The sequence below is a fragment of the Tiliqua scincoides genome, chromosome 8, assembly GCF_035046505.1.
Source record: "Tiliqua scincoides isolate rTilSci1 chromosome 8, rTilSci1.hap2, whole genome shotgun sequence".
NCBI classification, from domain to species: Eukaryota; Metazoa; Chordata; class Lepidosauria; order Squamata; family Scincidae; genus Tiliqua; species Tiliqua scincoides.
The window spans coordinates 38,953,512-38,972,549 of NC_089828.1; the positions used below are offsets into that span (position 1 = coordinate 38,953,512).

At 43.9% G+C, this 19,038-nt stretch overlaps 1 protein-coding gene across 1 annotated transcript in view; it reads right to left on the reverse strand.

Annotated features, from left to right (window-relative positions):
• Positions 1-9,972: 9,972 nt before the first annotated feature.
• TINCR (TINCR ubiquitin domain containing) overlaps positions 9,973-19,038 on the reverse strand; it is a 49,072-nt gene continuing 40,006 nt past the window's right edge. Inside the window, exon 3 of the mRNA XM_066636700.1 lies at positions 9,973-10,022. Within this exon, the coding sequence (XP_066492797.1) occupies positions 10,019-10,022 (4 nt within the window). The 3' untranslated portion in view covers positions 9,973-10,018. The remainder of the gene's footprint in view (positions 10,023-19,038) is intronic.

Consider the following 19,038-nt stretch of genomic DNA (forward strand, 5'->3'; position numbering starts at 1 on the left):
TGAGGAGGCTACTGCAACTCCTTGCCACTGGCATCCCCAGCTCCTGAAGAGGCAAATGTGCCTTACGCGATACCCACTGGTCAGCACAAGTCTAACCTGGGGATTGCACTGTAAGTTGTACAACTATTCAATGAATATGCTAAATCAGTGGTTCTTCAAAACACAGGGAGTTTTTGACAGCACCACTTGACAGCACCACTTGATTGCTTCACTGCTGGGGTGCTACATAACTGCAACCACTAGAGGCAACTAGGTCTTCAAGGATAAAAGCAGCACCTGGAGGAGGAGACTGTGGGGTGCAGTTGGAGGAGGTTGGAGCAACTGAGAAAGCAGAAGGAAGGAGCTTGGAGGTGAGAAGACTGACTGAGGATAGATAATGGATAGATTGCAGGACCTATTGACTGCTTGATTGGTGGTGAATGGACTACTGAGGATTGCTGGACTACTACAGACTGCTGGAACAGTGAATGGTGCGTTGAACCCAAGATATGCTGAGAAAGATATGCAGAAGAGGGAAGGAAGACTAGGTTGAACTAGCAAGCCACCATGATGGTGGTGGTGATGCTGCGGTAACTAGAGCCATTGATGGGAAAAGAAGTGGAACTCATTTACTTAGTTGTGGGCATAAGTTCTTTTGGAACCTCATTTTTCGTGGAACAGGAATTTGGCAAAACATCTTGCCTACCAAACTGTGATAGTTCATCGTTTATTTTCAAAAGTGGTGCTTCCCAACAACAGTTGGGAGCATTGGAAGCATTTGCGGGGGGGGGGGGGAGGAAGGCAGCTACACGATTCCCAGAAATGTGCTGCTGCTGGGGATGGGAACTTCCCTGCAGCCAGTGTTTGTCATCTATTGAGTCCAGGGAGCTATCCACAGAGCTCTCTGTGCCTACAAAAGACTTTTTAAATGAAAGATATGGCAAAAACTGAAAGTGCCCCCCTTTCTTTCAAACTTTTGCAGGCAAGGGGAGCCCTATGGAACCCTTGACCCCCCTTGAAAACCTTGGAAAAGGTGCTTCTCTGGCTGGTAGGTCCCAACCAAGCAGTTTGGAAATCACTGTTTTAAAGAGATCCTTTCAATCTTGGGTATCTCCATTTACCTGGGAGAGGGGGTTTTCTTTCTTATTTATCTCCTAGCCTTAGGTAATGGCAATGGGAAGAATACTAAATTCCCAGTAAATCCCAGACCGACCAGTAAGAAGGTGAAGAAGTGAGCATCAGCTTTTGCTAAGCACTGCACCCCTTTCTTCCTTCATAGCAGTAGCTGCAATTATTTGGTAATATGAAACTGCCAGGGGTCTCCAAGCTCAACCAGAAGATACAAGGAATTGACCCTGGGTCTACAAACAATGCTGTGCTCTTCCACTGAACTTCAGCCCCTCCATCCATAGGTAATAGCTCTGTAAACTGTCTATTAAGCAGCAAGACTGGGAATGGCCTTTCTGCCCATGACATGCTGATTAGTAAAGATGGGACAAGCCTAGATGGACCAAACCTTTGACCTGGAGTAAACAGGCATCTTAAATTAAATGGTTCAATCACCTAACTGGGTTTTATGCAGTGCTTTTTTGTAAAAACAAACAAACAAACAAACAAACCAAAAATTCACAACTTGTTATTCTTATTTATTTTTAAACCATTTTTTATTGAAGAAATAAAATATTTTTTATGTGCTAAAATAAAGATGAACTTCTGAGTAGACATGCATAGGATTGGGCTCCACATCCCCTTCCCCCTAGCTACTTTTTCTACACATGGGAAAAATTACAAGTGCAGGTGCACTTGTAGCATGTACTACAGTGTGGCACTACAGTGTGGCATTACTTCAAGGAGAGGAAGCAGTGAATGGATTCTGAAAAATGGCTTACATGAGTTCCATGTAGTAAAATTACTCTAAGCAACTGTGGGAGTAAGAACAAAAAAGGAATTCTTACACAAGAGGTGCACATAAAAACAGCTACGTTTGCAAACAAGCAATTAAATATGGTTTAATTCTGATAGCTGTATCAGAATACTCTGTGTCTTTGGGAAGGCAATTTGCATGCAATTGTATGTTCTCTGCTGCCCTGAGCTGCTGTGAATTGCTGGAGAGGAGCTGCAAATGCTGACTAGCGGAGGGCATGCTTGTGGGGGAAGGATGAGGAGGATCTCTGGCAAGGCTGGATAGCACATGTAGAATCCCTTTTCACCTGCCCTTAGCATGTGAAAACAGGTGAAGATATATATCTCTGCCAGGATTAAGAGCCCAATCCTAGGTATGTCTGAAGTAAGTCTTGTTCTAGTCAATGGAGCTTACTTCCAGGAAAGTGCCTAGGATTGCAGCCTAAGAGCCCAATCTATGCATGTCTTCTCAGAAGTTCGCTTTAGTGGATAGGATGGCAGCCTTAGAATCCAATCCTGTGCCTGTCTACTCAGAAGTAAGTTACATTACAGTGAATGGGGCTTACTGTGGATAGGATGGCAGCCTCAGGGCCCAATCCTGTGCTTGTCTACTCAGATCAGTCCCATTAGAGTCAATGGGGCTTCCCTCCCAGGAAAGTGTGGACAGGACTGCAGTCTCAGAGCCAAGCCTATGGCTGTCTACTCAGGAGTCAGTCCCATTAGAGGCAGTGGGGCTTTCTCCCAGGAAAGTGTGGACAGGACTGCAGCCTCAGAGCCCCTCCTTGTGCCTGTCTCCTCATACATAAGTCAGTCCCATTAGAAGCAGTGGGGCTTGCTCCCAGGAAAGTCTGGAGAGGACTGCAGCCTCAGAGCCCCTCCTCGGCCTGTCTACTCAGGCTGCAAGGCTATGACACTGTCCTAGGAGTAAGCCCCATCGAACACAATGGAACTTACTTCTGAGTAGACATGCATAGGCTCAGGCTGCAAGGCTCCTTTCCCAGGAGCAAGCCCCACTGAGCACAATTGAAGCCTTACTTCTGAGTAGACATGCCTAGGCTCCTGCTGCAGATTGACACGGGGGCTGCACCAGCCAGCTTCCTTCCCCTCCTCCTCCGCCAAGCCAGTACCTGGGCATTCCATGGGTGCTGCAGCCCATCTCCCTGGCTGGCTGGCTGTCCGTCCTCCTCGGCATCGGCGCGTTTCCCCCGCACCTTCCCACCAGCTTGGAAGCTGCGCAGGGAAGCAGAGCACAGGGGGAGGGGAGGCGGGCTGGGCTCAGCTTGGAGATGGGGGCAGCCTGCACCCCCACAGCACCCACCCAGTGAATGCCTCTGTTTTGCTCCCCCCCTCCTGGAATGCCTCCAAAGAGGAGGGGCCCCTGCAGAAAGGTGCCTGAACTCTGTTCCATTAGAAAAAAAGCCCTGGTTTTATACTAGCGGAACAGGATTCCCTCCATTGTAAATGGCCAGATGGCGGTGTTGTGCATTGCCACTGACAGCCTTTCTGGAACCACTGCCACACGCAGTCAGCTACCAGCGGAAGCACAACTAAGCCAGGGTGAGCAGTGGTAGACATGAGATGCAATGGTGGTGATCAGTTTCCTATCCCCATTGTGTCCCCTCCCTTCTTGTTTGGCTGGCTTTGTTGTGGACATTCAGCTTCTGACCTTTCCCTGCACGTCAGTGGAAGAAACATGCTGTGTGTATATATGGCCATGTCTGACGAGGAAGCAGTATTGGTTTGCTGTTTGCAGGAACAGTTGCTCGCCTGGTAAATAAGCAAAATATTGTTTTTATTTAAAAAGAGCAAGCAATCAAGACAGAACCCAAGAGGAGGGCATTCTGGGATGACACAATGTCTTAAACACAAAGAGTGACGATGATAATTAGGCCCGGTGGTAATAATACTTGAAGGGTAAGAAAAACTGACACATTCTTTGTGGAGCCTGAAAGCAAGGCCAGTCTTCATTGCCACTGCTGCATCACAGACGTGAAACACGTGAATCACAGTACTTTTTTTTTAACAGAGCTTTTTTTTCACAGTGCTTTTTTTATTTGCAATAGAATAAGTACAGTGTTAACTATTTCACTTGACATAAATATTTAGTTTTTCTGTATGCTTTTTATTATTTTAAAAAGGTTGTTACAAAATACATATAGTGCCAGAATCTTTTACATTGCTGCATTGCTGCTGGACAACATTCTGTTGTTGTCAACAATGGCAAGCATCCACCAGGGAAGACTCCCCACTAATTTCTGATGGCTCACCAGCATATAACCAGAGCCTCACCATCCTCAGAAGGCATTTACTGAAACAGTTTTGCAGTATTACCATGTTTGTGTTTAGCAGCTGGGCTGCCTGAGCTATTCTAAGGATTCTTGTGAAGGTAGAATACACATGAAGGTAGAATATTAAAAAAAACACTTTAATTTGTTTTTCACATTTTTATACTGCCCTTCCTCTATGGAGGTCACGGTGGTGATAAGGTTCCTCTTCTCCTTTTTTTCCTCACAACATCCCTGTGAGGTAGGTTACGCTGAGATATATTGAATGGCCCAACGTCACAATGAAGCTTCATTGAGCATGGATTTGAACCTGGCTAATCCAAGGCTGTCCAATACCACAACCACCTGCTACATTTTTAACCTATATTTCCTCCAAGAAGCTCACGTTTGCATATCTGCTTCTTCCTCTCACCTAACATTATCCTCAACATTATATACTCAAAACAACCTGTGCTGGAAGTGTGGCAGAGATTTTTAAAAAAATTATTTATCAGGCACAAATGAGAAGATGTGAGACTCACAGATGCACTGTGAAACTCATAAATCTCAGTGCCATTGCTTAAACCATGATCCTATACAGATCCTATAGATTGAAAGTAGGAATAAAATTTAAACAGATGGATAGGAGCTGTCTACAGGGCAGTTTCTGTTGTTCCATTCCCTCTTATTCCATTCCCTCTTCCGTTTCTATTGTTCCATTCCCTCTTACTCCCCCCCCCATCATTCTCTTTGTAGGAGACTGAAACCCTCCACCCACACTTAGCTTGAAATTCCTCTTTCTGACAAGCAAGTGGGCGAAACTATTCTGCCTGAACCTGTTCTAATCTTCAAGCAAGGACGCGTGTTGCAAAAATTTGAGAAAAGAGGGTGTGACTGCAAACACTCTTAAAGTAGAAACACTCTTAAAGTAGCCAGTATCCCAGCATCACCTTTGAGTCTTGGCTCCAGAACACCATTCTGTTCATGGAATGAGAGTAGAGGTGCATTTTCCCTTTTATCTTCCTTGCCTCCTCCTTGCCCAAGACCTGCAAATTAGCAAGATGCAATAGAGACAGTCAGCTATTTAGTCATACAGAACTAAGAACAGCACCAAGTCTGCTGGATGTCCAAAAGTTCAAATTATCTCATCATGCTGTTCCCAGCTATGACCAGGCAGAGGATTGTGGGTGCATAAAAGCCACACATTAAAGCATCAGCCCTGTTTGATTCCCAAACAGGTGCATGATCTGTGCAATCATGGCACAGACAATCTCCCTCTCCATAAACAGGGAGTGGGTCTGTGGTAGTGCACCTGCTTTGAGTGTAGAAGGCCCCATGTAGTAGCTCTAGTCCCCATTCTGAAATTCTGGAGTGCTGTTGCACTCCAGTGTAAACAGTATTGAGCAGGATGGGCCAGATTCACTAAAAAGCAGTTTCATATAAATTTTTTAAAATCCATGCTAGTTGTCATCAAATCTTGTGGCAATAATGGCGCAATCCTACCCTGCACTGGAACTGACAAGCCAGGAGGCTTGAGCTGTATCCAGCACAGGATAGGGGCCAAGATCAGCTCCCCCAGAGACAAGGGGAAATATTTCCCCTTACTGCTGGGAAAGGTGCCCTTTCCCCATGGGTCTCCTTGGACTTTCTTGTGGCACAAGTTTGAGGTGAGCGGAGCAACTTGAAGCAGCTTCATTCTCCTTGGGAATGGGGGTTGGGATGCAGCATAACTGCCAGCCCTGCCACCCACTCGCTCTCAGGAATGCCTGAAGGAATGCCTCCTTCCCACCTTCCCCAGCCTACCTTTTGCTTCTTTTATCGGCCCAGCTGGGCCAACACCATCCACACAGAGGAAGCTGGCATCAGCCTCCGCAGGCCACTGTTTCTTTGAGTGCCAGCCTGGCTTCCTCCTGAGAAGGCATAAATTCTAAGAATTCTAATATTGTGAGAGTGGGAGAAAGTTGGAATAATAATATATAATAATAAGTGGGGCAAAGTTGGAATAATAATATATAATAATAATAACTGCTCAGAGCTGGCATAGTCTAGTGCACAAGATTAAACTTTTCCATATTTCCCAAACATATTTCTCAAATCACTTCCAGATTAATGACCTGGTGGGTCTTGACAGATTGTAATTCTAAAAAGTGGGTTCCGGTTTTGAGAACTGTTGCATTAGATTATTCAAGAAGCATGGGTTCAAGGCCATGTTGTGGGGCTTGGTATCTCAGCTTTAGTTGAGGCTGCTCACTATGATGTTCACAATGACCTAATTGCTCAAATGAACCGATGATTATCATTCAGTTAGCCAAAGACATAGGCAAAAAATTAAAGGGCTCTCTGCCACCTGCCAGTAATCAGTTGACAGCTGAGCTACTATCACAATATGTTTGGGAATGTTCTAACAATTAAGGAGGAAGGGCCAGTCACAGGATGTTGAAAGTCAACAGAATTACACAGGGATGATGTGGATGATCATGTTACAGCAGGAGGAACATAATAAACTGGTTTTTGCTTCCTGTCTGGGTCTGTCAAAAACAGAACTGTTTGACAAGCATGTAGCAAGCTACAATTGACTAGGGTCACAGTCTAGGAGAGACATTGTGTATTGTGTATTGCTCCCAAAACAATAGATGAGGTTGATAAGTTTTCTACATTAATCTGGAATAACAAATCAGATGTTAGAGTGCTCAGAGCTTTCTGTTACGCATGTATAAAAAACTCACAGGGTTGCCAGATCTCCTAGTTTAAGAGTTTCAAGAATTTCGCCTGCTACTCAGAGTTTTCAAGGGAAGGCATTAAGCCAAAATACTCTGTTTTTTCATTACCCATTATTTTTGAAACTCACCAGATTTTCTCCCGGCTCCTATTGGCTGGAAGCTGATTTTTTTTGCCCCAAAATCCATCATGAGTAGGACCGGGAGGAAGAATGGTAATCTTAAGATGAGGGGCCAAATGTAAGGGCTATTTTCATACAGGCTATCTCTAGCCTTCTCTAAGAATTACCAAAAGCGAACTGAGTATTTCTTCCATAGACAGTGTCCTAAATTCTCTAATTTAGTTTATATATTTTTTAAAATTGCCCAAGTAATAATCATTCTACTATCTTCACATCCATTGGACAGTATACAATACTTTGGGAGTAGCTTCTGCCCTCATTTATTTATTTACAAATTTATACCCCACTCTCTCCCTAATCAAAGAGGCTTCCAAATACAATAAAAATATAAAAATATAAAAAATGAACATTAAGAATGCCTCAAAAAGCAATAAAAGGCAGCAGCAATTGGCTAAACTGCTGTCAGGCCTATAATTCCATAAGCAAAAGGAAAGAACAATAGTTCTTATAGTAGTAGTATAGTACTACTATTAGTATAGTATAGTACACTATAGTAGTATAGTACTATTGGAACCTGCAGAAAGTCCCAGGCTCAATTCTTGGCAGTATCTCCTGGTAACAGACTTCTGTTTGACCTTGAACCACTGGCTGTTGAGTAGACTGAGGTACAAACCTTTTATTCGTACAAACGATTTTCTTTAAAAGCGAATTGCTACACATGAATTCATGTGAGGGGCAGAATTAACATCTACCACTCATTAAACATGAAACAATTGCAATCCTGGCTCATATGCCATCTGGGGCCAGGACCATTGAATGCCGCCTCCCCCCCCAAGGAACTCCCCCACTTACTGGTCACTTCCAGAGCCTCGGCACAGTATCCTCTAGCCCTCTGAAAGCCTTCTGAGTTCTCCAGAGGGCCTTTAAACATTTACTTCTGGTTTTTGTTGGAAAACAGAAAGGGATGTTTAATGGCCTTCCAGAGGCCACAGATAACTTTTGGAGGGCTAGAGGGTGCCGCATGAGGTAGCCTAAGAAGAGCCCTTTCTAAAGGTGGGCAGCAGCAGCCGGGTGGAAGCAAATTGGTTGCAAGAGGAGAAAAGGAGAGACAGTGGCCTCCACTAGCACTGTTTGGGGGGGAAGAGTTGCCTATACCAGTGGTTCTCAAGCTTTTTAGGTCAGAACCCACTTGTTAGAATGACAACTGACTGGGACCCACAGGAAGTGATGTCATGGTTGGAAGTGACATTAGCAAGAAAACAAAAATAATTGTAAACAAATTGAAGTAATAAAAAAATTAAATAAGGGACAATGAAGCATGCCTGCAATAACCTCAAATCTCCTACCCAAAGAATAAGATTTTTAGTCCTACCCAATTCAATTTAAGTTCATCTATTTAAACCAATTCAGTGTTTTGGGATGAAAGCATGGTTGATTTTCAAATCTTCCCTCTAAACAGCGTTAAAAACCCAGAGTGATGAGGAGAGGATGGGGGGGGGGGGTTGGGTTTGGATTTTCAGGACCCAGCTGCAAGTCTTTACAAATTCTTTACATGCAAGACTGTAGCTTTTCAAGACAAAAATTCACCTAAACAGCTGAAGCCTCTGGTTTTATCCTTTTTAGTGGGGAGGGGGACCTTCCAGGCACATCTGCTTATTCATGTGGAGCTTTAGGCCCAAATCCTAACCAATTTTTCAGCACTGACACAGAGGTGCCAATTGGGCAGGTGCTGCATCCAGCAGTTGGGTGGCAGTCATGGAGGCCTCATGAGGATCAATCAAAAGGAAAGTTGATTAGAATTGTGCCCTTAGTTTCACTTTCTGTAGGTCTCAATACATTTAGCTTGGAGGGAGGCACTTCCTTTTCAGGTGCTTTTAATGTTCATCTAGTGAGGCCAAACCATTCTGCTAGCATCTCTTGGCCTGTCCTTTGCAATGAACCATGTGTTCCGTTTCACTTTTCTGAAACTTTTTCTGAAATTTTGCCAATATAGTTCAGTTTCTCTTTTGTAGGGCTCCATGCATTTCCCTCCTCCATGCATTTGCCTCCTCAAGCTTATTGGCTAAAGCTTTGCGACCCGCCAAACGGGTCATGAGAAACCATGGCATACAGTATGGCTATCAACAGGGGAGGGGATCACATCCAGTCAATTATACTTTGTTGACAGTTGTCTGGATTGGGTCAATTTTTCTCTTAAAAGAAGCATTCGTGGTGCATGGACACATCAGACACATTGTGCTTTCAGACCCGCCCCAATATCTTGGGGACTCCAGCTGGGGACCACAACCCTGTTAGTGAAGAGAGGTTGAACTTGATTAATGAGAGTCTCTGAAAGAGTACCTGCTATGGGGTGCGGCAAGCCCAGGGAAGGAGAAGGTGAAGCAACCTACCAATGATGAACCCTGAGGCCTTCAACAAGTAGAGAGATAGCCAGCAATGGAGAAATCACCATCGCCACAACATTCAGTTCCGTCCTTGGAGGAGCAAGGAGGGGTATAAGAACAGGTGTTGAAGATGTTAATGAGCCCTCATTTACATTTATGAACTCCATAGACCTCAAGATTCAGGTTCACCAAGTTCATTGTATATAGTGAAGAGGGTCCTCTGGAACCTAAGCCCATTTTTTCCATAGGCTCAGTATCCACTAGTTTGGAATCCACTAGATTTTCTAGGAACCTAACTCTTCTAGATAATTAAAAGAGACTGAATGGCCTCAGGAGCCTCCTCCTGATTTTTTAATGCCATGGAGTCCACGGAACCAATAATCTAATATTCCTGTTCCCACAGTGGCCATCCAGTTGCCTCTGGGACATTCAGAGGCAACAGCTTTCTCACACCATCTACTGCCTCTAAAAATGAGGTTCTATTTGGTCCACCTCAACTCTTCCCCCATCATTTTTGCATGTTTACTTTTTTCTTTTTTTACCTAGTTGTTTTGGGGGATTCAATAATTTTCTTTTTCTTCCTGCAAGCAAGATAAAATTTTCCTTCTGAATGATGGCACCATACCAAGTGGTTCCTCACGCTCCTCACATCACCTATGTTTAGAAGAAAAGATTGTCAGACAGCACACAGCAACAATCAAAAAAGGAAATAAAAGCACATCAAGTGGCTCTCCCAGACCTCTAGAGAGAAATCTGTCTCTCTCCCCCTGAAAAGAGATAAAGAAAATAAGCTCCAGGCTCCACAGGATGAGAAAAAGACCTCTGCTTTGGTCAAAATACTGTGATGTCATAACCATTCAGGAGATGTCTGCAACCATTCTGTGATGTCTGCAACCATTCAGGAGAGAGGGTGGGAAAGCTAAGTTCTGAATGCTGACCATGAGGTGTTGGTGAGGAGAAGGACCCACAATTGCGTGGGACCCACAATACACCACCCACCTTAATGGCAATTTTTTAACCCCACCAATACATAGAAAAGAAAGTGACAAGTCACTGGTTCAATCTCAGACCTGTACTGACCAAATCTTGAATTGCTGCTGCCAATCAGGTAAGCCAGTGGTACTCAAACCTTTCGGCCAGTGGCTCCCTTGACCCCTGTGGCTGTTGGCCATGACTCCCCATCATGTTCCTGAGGGACATCATTAAACAGGAAGTGGCCAGAAATATTAACTATATTATATTATAATATTATATTTATAATATAATATTAAATATTAATATATTAACTATATTGATATTAATCAATATATATTATATATATAATATAATATTAATGATAATGATTTCATTAATTAAATGCAGATCTTAAAAATATATTATTAATAAACAGCAATATACATGCTTTATAAATGATCAGCTGCTGATCACTGTTGGAGACAGAATACTGGAGTAGGTAGATTTTGTCTGGTCCAGGTAGACATTTTTTTTAACTTTGTAAACATACCAATAGAATTGTTTTATCAAATGAACTTTGTGAACAACCAGTCTGACCAACATTACACACACACACAGCCCTGTGGACCCCAATCCAACTAGTCATTTCTCCCATTCTCCTTGGATAGGACTGAACCCTTTATTAATGTAATGAAATCGAATTTTTCCAGCAGCTGGTGGGGAAAACAAAAATAGACAATGAAAATATATCGGAGCTGATAAGGGTTTGGTTAGGAAGCTCCTATACTCCTATGCTCCTATAAAGTATCCTATACTAGGAGATGCACAGCTCAAGCCTGTGCATGTCTACTCAGAAGTAAGTCCCATTAGAGTCAATGGGGCTTACTCCCAGGAAAGTGTGGATAGGATTGGGCAGGCAATCACTTCATCAATGGCTGATAAGTATTCCCTTCAAATAGCAAGATTTATCACTTTCAAAATACAGCCTTTCCTCTTCAGTCAAACAACGATTAATAAATCACTTTAAAAACAGTACCCTTTTTCTGCTCCTGGCCAAGTAAAGTGTGTGCTTGTCACTCCCCTCCCCCTTTGCCAACTGCATGGAAACAACTTTAAGGGGAGTGGGAGGAAAGTGGGAATGTTTCCAAACATTCAAACAAGGGGGAAGGGGGTTGAAAAGAGAGATTTCACTTTGATGAGAAGCGATCTCAGGCTGAGAACTAGGAACCAACCAGACAAGGGACTGCAAGCCGAGCATGCTCGGAAGAGGGTGGACAGCAGCAGCCACTCTTGCAGCTGAGCAACTCCTATTTCTTCCACTTTAAAAAAAAGCTAAGGAGGGGCAGAAGAGGGGCTTCTGCCCAGGGATGTGACTGTATTCTGGCCAGAGGTGTGACTGTATTGCTGCTAGAGGACATCCGGTGCTTTGAGTTCCTGGTGCTGCCCTAAAGAGCTGTGCCTCACAGTTTGATCACGGATAAGCTAGCAAAACTCACTCACTGAGATAGCTCACTGAGCTAGCAGAACAAATGGGTCTAACTCAGTAGAAGTTAAACTGAAGAATGCACAACTGAAAAATTGCTTTATATAATACTACAGCCCGTTTTCTAATACATGTGCAGAAATTCATATTCTCTAATGCAGGGGTGAACAATTGATATGAATGATGTGTCTTTCACACCTTAGGGACAGCAGAAATATGGTTCTAAATGGAGTTTCACTGGAGGGTTGTTAATACCCTGCCGCCTTCTCATCTAGTCAAAAGGTGCAGGGCTTGCTCTTTCTCAGGGTCTCAGCATTCTTAAGCATGACTTACTAGCTGCACTACTCCACTGTTTCCCCATCCTGTCCCATGCACTCATGGAAGTCTCACATGGTCTCACGATAATGTAGGACAGCATTCCCATAGTAAGTAGCATCTCCTGGTAAATAGCACTCCTGTTAAAGCATTCCCATAGTAACAGACCCTGTTCCCTGCTGTTTCCTGGCAACTGAGTTGCCATCCCAGGCCTATCCCATTCCACAGCTAGAAGAGAATACCTGTCTGTTGCAACAACAGAGTCTTCTGCTTTCTGTCCCTGTAGGTGGACTGGACTGTCCCTGTCCCTGCTGATGAACAGGATCAGAGGCACATGGGTTGTCAGTTGGGGTGAAGCATTAACAGCACATTCTGTTAACAACAGCTGCTTCTGAATGAGGAAGGAAACAACAGGAGAACCCATCACTGCCAGCCAAAACATCTCTGTGCAATCTCCATGTGCATTCCACCTTTGACCAGCCAAAATCACATCACTACTGTTGCCTTCAATTGCCAGAGGGCTGCCCCTTAAGAGGGAAGTGGCCCCTTCCCCAAGAAGTCTGAGCTGTGGAGAACATAAAGACTCGTTCAGTTACAAGCCTTGGAATTATTGGGGGGCAGGCTCTAATGCCTGCTAGCAGTTTATGGCTTTTTAAATGTCTTGCCATGGGTCCTCACTTGCAGTCAGGGCTGGACAAATAAACATAGCTGGAGATAAAAAGCATTGGATAATATAAAGGGCATTCTCAGCAGCAGTCTCCACTTTTGGTGGGTCCTGGAGTCAAAGTCCTCAATGCTGTTCCGTCATGCTCTGGCAATGTATGGACCAGATAGCTCCTCAAGGAACTGGGCAGCAGGCAAAAACAAGTCTTCCTTCCTTCTACCACCCACAGCTACAGCGGTGGCTGTAAAGAAGTACTCTTCTGTGCTCTTGCTTTGCTGCCTAATTCCCAGATAGCCTTCGCAGCTGGGCACAAAATGGGCCCTGGGCATGACAGGAGGCCTTAAGGAACAGGCAGCACCATCACCCTCTCTTTCCCCAGCACTATATAGGGACAGAATATCTGAATCGCATAAAAAGGGTGCGAATCTGCTGCCCCCTCACAGTCACCCACTAAGTGCTTAGTAGGCAGTAATGGGGAGCAGCCATGGACTCTCTCAAGAGGTGTGGCCCATGACATGTACCCATGGGCTTCTGGCATATGTCAGGCCCCATGTGTGCAACTATCTCCAATTCTGCCTGATCAGCAGAGCAGGATCTCTTGCACTTGAGGCTGCAGTTTAAGATTTGTTCTAACTACAAGGATTGGAGAAGACCAATTCCAGTGTTTGTTCCCAGCACAGCTGTCCATGGCCGGGGGGGGTGGGGGAATGGGACAACCCTGAATTCCACAATTAGTTCATGCACACAGCATGAGGACAAAGAACAGTCTACTTGTTTTCCATTTAGTTCCTCATTCATCCCAGCTGCTCTCAGATATGGCAGAAAGGACTTACTGAGTGTACTTCCCCCCCCCCCCAAGCTGGCACACAACAAGGAACTAATTGAGAAGCAGATGCCAAGTGAGGCTCCGACTGCCAAGCTTTCCCCCATCTGCTTCCCCTCAGTCTTCATCATGTCCCCTCATTTCTCATGTCCTTCCTTGGCTCCAGTCACAAGAAAATTAACTGAAGGAGAGATAGTGCTCTCAGAACACTAAAAGAATATATCTTTAGGAAGCCTGAGTTTTGATCCAGCTTTCAGAAACCTGATCTGGTTACTCATACAAATTTTTGTTGATTAATCAATTGACTAAATCTGTATATGAAAAAAGGTGTATCCTGTGTCCATAGCTGCAGTTTCAGCTACCTGTTGCAGGGGAGGTTCCAAAACAGAACCCCTGAAGATAAGGGGACATACCGGTATGCTATTAAAGGAGGCATTTGTGAGTGATGTCTCTTCTTAAATTGCACCTGATATCTACAGTTCCTATATTAAAACCATTTAAAAAGTAAACTGCTGCTTGATAATCCTGGGATTTTTTTTCACAGGGAATGGTTAAACTATAATCCTATAGAAACTTTCCTGGGAGTAAGATCCACTGAAAACAATAAGACTCCTTGGAATTGCGCTGCTAATCAATTTACAGCACTCCCAGGTTGAAGTCAAGCTGGCAAAGCCATACCTGCACTAGCTCAAACATGCTGAAAGGCAAGTTTGCACCTACTCAAGAGCCAGTTGGGCTGGCGTGGAGGCCTGTGCCAACTTGGTAGAGCTAGATTCTGATGCTGTATTGATGCTGATCAAAGGCAAAGGCATTGAAGAACCTTGTTTTTATAGTACAGGTTTTAAAGCATTGTTTTTATAGTACAGGTATGCCCCCGTATCCATGGGGGTAAGTTCACACTGGATGGCCTGGGAGGGCAATTAAGAGGCAGGAAGGGGGATTTTGGGGCAGGGGAAGGTAAGAACAGGGGGAAGATTGGTCCTGAAGTCAGAAAATGAATACTATCCCGGAAAAATATGTACAGAGACCCCTGAGAAATTTCACATACTTGACAGAAACCCAACTGGCTTCCCTTGAAAAATCTTGGATGTTTTACCTTGCCTTGGAGGAAGCCTGAAATTTACTTTTATGTGAAAAATTTGTGGCAAACAGTGAAATTTGAAATTAATTTTTTGCACATATTTACAACACACCCTCATAAAGCATTCAAGAAGATGCTTGTAAATTACAATTTATCTTTAGACATCCAACATATCTGGAGTTGCTAGAGGCTCTTTCCTCAGGGAATTCAAAAACTGAAGGCTCATTTCGTTTCTCCCAACCTTCTGAATGCTCTCCTTTCATTCACCATTCAGAAGGCAGAGAGAAAGAAAAGAATTTTCCCTGAGGAAAAACAAAGAAAGATTCTTGTGACACCTTAAACCAGTTTGTTGTGACAGACATCTTCATGAACCAGGACTTAATATACATCAAATCCCTCCCGAAGGGGGTCCAAAATGCACCTTTACCTGCACCTTTGGGGAAGTCATATTGAGGGACAACAAATGACAAATTATTTCAGTTATTATTCATTGTGATTATGACAATTGGCCACAAAGAAGTGCCTTCAAAACGACTGAAGCTGAGAGTGTTCTTTGACAATTAATTTCAATAGGAGAACTTCTCAGGCAATGCAAAGGCAACAGACTTCTTTGCTTCGCTCTGCGATCTTTAAATACACCCAAACCTACTAAATATTCAAACATTATCTGTAGAAAATGCAGTAACACATTCCAGTTCAGCTTTATTTTGAGCTTTCTGAGGAGCTTTTATGATGGTTGCTATGCACAGCAATGTCCCAGGCAATTCTCCCAGCACTTTGTGCTTACTTTCCTAGGAAGGAAAATACTGTAGGACAATTGTGATTTTCTAGTACAAGTGTGCCCTTGTACCTCTGGGTGTTCTGTTCTGGAACATCTGAAGTTACCTGAAACTGTGGATATGAGTGAATGCCTGCCTCCAAAACTCTGGTGCCCAGCAGAGGCTGCACACAGATGTCAATGGCCTCTGCCACGCTCAGACTAAGCTCAAAAAAACATAACTTCCAGTTTCAAAGATATTTCAGTTTCAAATATCTTACCCCTGGGGCTTCCCCAGATTGGGGCTTCCCCAGTGATTATTATTATGGCATTAAAAATGTAACTTTCGGGGCCATGGACTAATCCACAGATAACTGAATCAACTGAATCCGCTGAATCCTTGGCGATGGGGGGGGCCTCCCTATGTATAACAAATACAGCAAAACAGTCTTTCCTGGCTTTTAGGATGGTAAAAGAAAAGTGACTACAGAATAAATGATTCAATGTGAAATCTGTGGAGGGGACAAGGTGTGAGAAATAGAATGTAATAAGAACATACTATTTTGTCTGGAAAATGGTGGCTGGTGTTAAATCACTATAACAATCGATCCATATATGCCATGTGATTTTTTCTCAAGTGCTTTGCCAACAGCCTCTGAAATGAATTTATTACAAATTGTTCAGAAGAACAGCAATCTATATGTTACAGAATTTGCTTCACAGAACTGGATTTTTTTTTATCAATGTTTTACAAATTTTGGAGGTTCCACATTATTGATCTCATCATCATCATCATCGTTACAATAATATCAGTTGCATTTCTATTCCATTCGCCCAAGGCTAGTGCGCAATTCACCCCCTTTTCTCTGTAACCAGGTAGGTTACACTGAGAGAAACAGAACCAAAATCACCCAGCAAGCTTTGTGGCTGAGTGAAGAAGTCAAACATGGTCTTCCCACTCTTTGACTGCTACCATACAGCGACTTTATAGCACCTCTTTATAATCAAAGAGACTTTATAGAATTATAATTCTTTATATTATAGACTTTATAGAATTATAGCATCACGGCTATGAATAATTTGCATTTATATTGTCATAAGAACATAAGAAAAGCCCCACTGGATCAGGCCATAGGCCCATCTAGTCCAGCTCCCTGTATGCCCCACCAAATAGCGGCCCACCAAATGCCCCAAGGAGCACACCAGATAACCTCATCCTGGTGCCTCCCTTGCATCTGGCATTCTGACATTTCTAAAATTAGGAGGTTGCGCATACACATCATGTATACACATACCCGTAATGGATTTTTCCTCCAGAAACTTGTCCAATCCCCTTTTAAAGGCGTCCAGGCTAGATGCCAGCACCACATCCTGTGGCAAGGAGTTCCAAGGTCGGTACCACACGCTGAGTAAAGAAATATTTTCTCTTGTCTGTTCTAACTCTCCCAACACTCAATTTTAGTGGTGTCCCCTGGTTCTGGTGTTATGTGAGAGTGTAAAGAGCATCTCTCTATCTACTCTGTCCATCCACTGCATAATTTTGTATATCTCAATCATGTCCCCCCTCAGGCATGTCTTTTCTAGGCTGAAGAGGCCCAAGCCATAGCCTTTACTTGTAAGGTAGGTGCCCCAGCCTTAGTCATCTTAGTCGCTCTTGCACCTTTTGCATTTCCACTATGTCTTTTTTGAGATGCGGCGACCAGAACTGGACACAATACTCCAGGTGTGGCCTTACCATCGATTTGTACAACGGCATTATAATACTAGCCGTTTTGTTCTCAATACCCTTCCTAATGATCCCAAGCATAGAATTGGCCTTCTTCACTGCCGCCGCACATTGGGTCGACACTTTCATTGACCTGTCCACCACCACCCCAAGGTCTCTCTCCTGATCTGTCACAGATCTAAAGTTTTGATTTTTTGCCCCAATGTGCATGACCTTACTGACATTGAAGCGCATCTGCCATTTTGCTGCCCATTCTGCCAGTCTGGAGAGATCCTTCTGGAGCTCCTCACAATCACTTCTGGTCTTCACCACTCGGAAAAGTTTGGTGTCATCTGCAAACTTTGCCACCTACCCCTGTCTCCAGGTCATTTATGAAGAGGTTGAAAAGCACCGGTCCCAGGACAGATCCTTGGGGCACACCGCTTTTCACCTCTCTCCATTGTGAAAATTGCCCATTGACACCCACTCTCTGCTTCCTGGCCTCCAACCAGTTCTCAATCCATGAGAGGACCTGTCCTCTAATTCCCTGACTGTGGAGTTTTTTCAGTAGCCTTTGGTGAGAGGGACCATGTCAAACGCCTTCTGAAAGTCCAGTCTGAAAGTCCACGGGTTCTCCCGCATCCACATGCCTGTTGAGCTTTTCAAAGAATTCTATAAGGTTCGTGAGGCAAGACTTACCCTTACAGAAGCCATGTTGAATCTCTCTCAGCAAGGCCTGTTCATCTATGTGTTTTGAGATCCTATCTTTGATGAGGCTTTCCACCATCTTACCCGGTATGGATGTTAGGCTGACCGGCCTATAGTTTCCTGGGTCCCCCCTCTTTCCCTTTTTAAAAATAGGCGTGACATTTGCTATACTCCAATCTTCTGGCACTGTGGCCATTTTGCATATTTTAGTCAAGAGATCAGCAACTTCGTTCTTCAGTTCCTTAATAACTCCATAACTTCCTGGTTTGAGAAACTAGAAATGGGTTCCAATCATGAATTTGATACATTTGGAGTCTTGGGGAGTTCTGCAGAGGGGTTCCCCCACCAGAGGCTCTGCCGGTTGCAGGTTAGTGTAAACCCCGCCTTGCCCCTGGCAGCATTGCAATCAATAGGGATTGTGTCACTGCATTAAGGGGGCAGATACAGGTTTTCTAGGTTGGTGGGTTGAACTGAATTTATACATTCATAAATAAGTTCAAATTTAATAGGCATACTGACCAATCTCCTTTCTAGTTCTAGTTATATATGTTGACTCAGAGCTAAGCCCCATTCATTTCAATTGACTCCCAGGTAAGTGTATACAGGATTGCAGCCTAAGGGTCCAATTCTATCCAACTTTTCAGCACTGATGCAGCCACAATGCAGCCTCAAGTTAAGGGAACAACTGTTCCTTTACCTTGAGGAGGCCTTCCCCCCTACCCCTGCCCCTTAAGGGGGGCAGAGGCCTTCAGGCTGGGGCATCACAACACCCCAGTTTGAATACCACTGCACTACAGTGTTAATCAACAGTGGATCAAAACACAAGGCATAGTAAGGAACTGTACAGAGAGTTGATTTTCAATAGTAACCATTTGCATATATTTTTATATGTGGAGATCACGTTCCTGTGTATGACACAAAGTGTATGTACCTCATTTTGAGGTGCGGGTTATAGCACATTCATTCACTGGCAGGATCTCCAGGTAATGTTAGAGACAATGCCAAGCAGGATGAATCAGTGGTGTAGGTGTGACCCAACTCTGGAGATGCTTTTTCATTTTGCACCTTAAATAATCACCTGACATCTCTACATCATACAAATTCTACCACGTCGAAATCCTGACATACAATCCAGGAAAAGCTTTATTTCTAGATTCCATAGAGCATATGAACTGTCCCT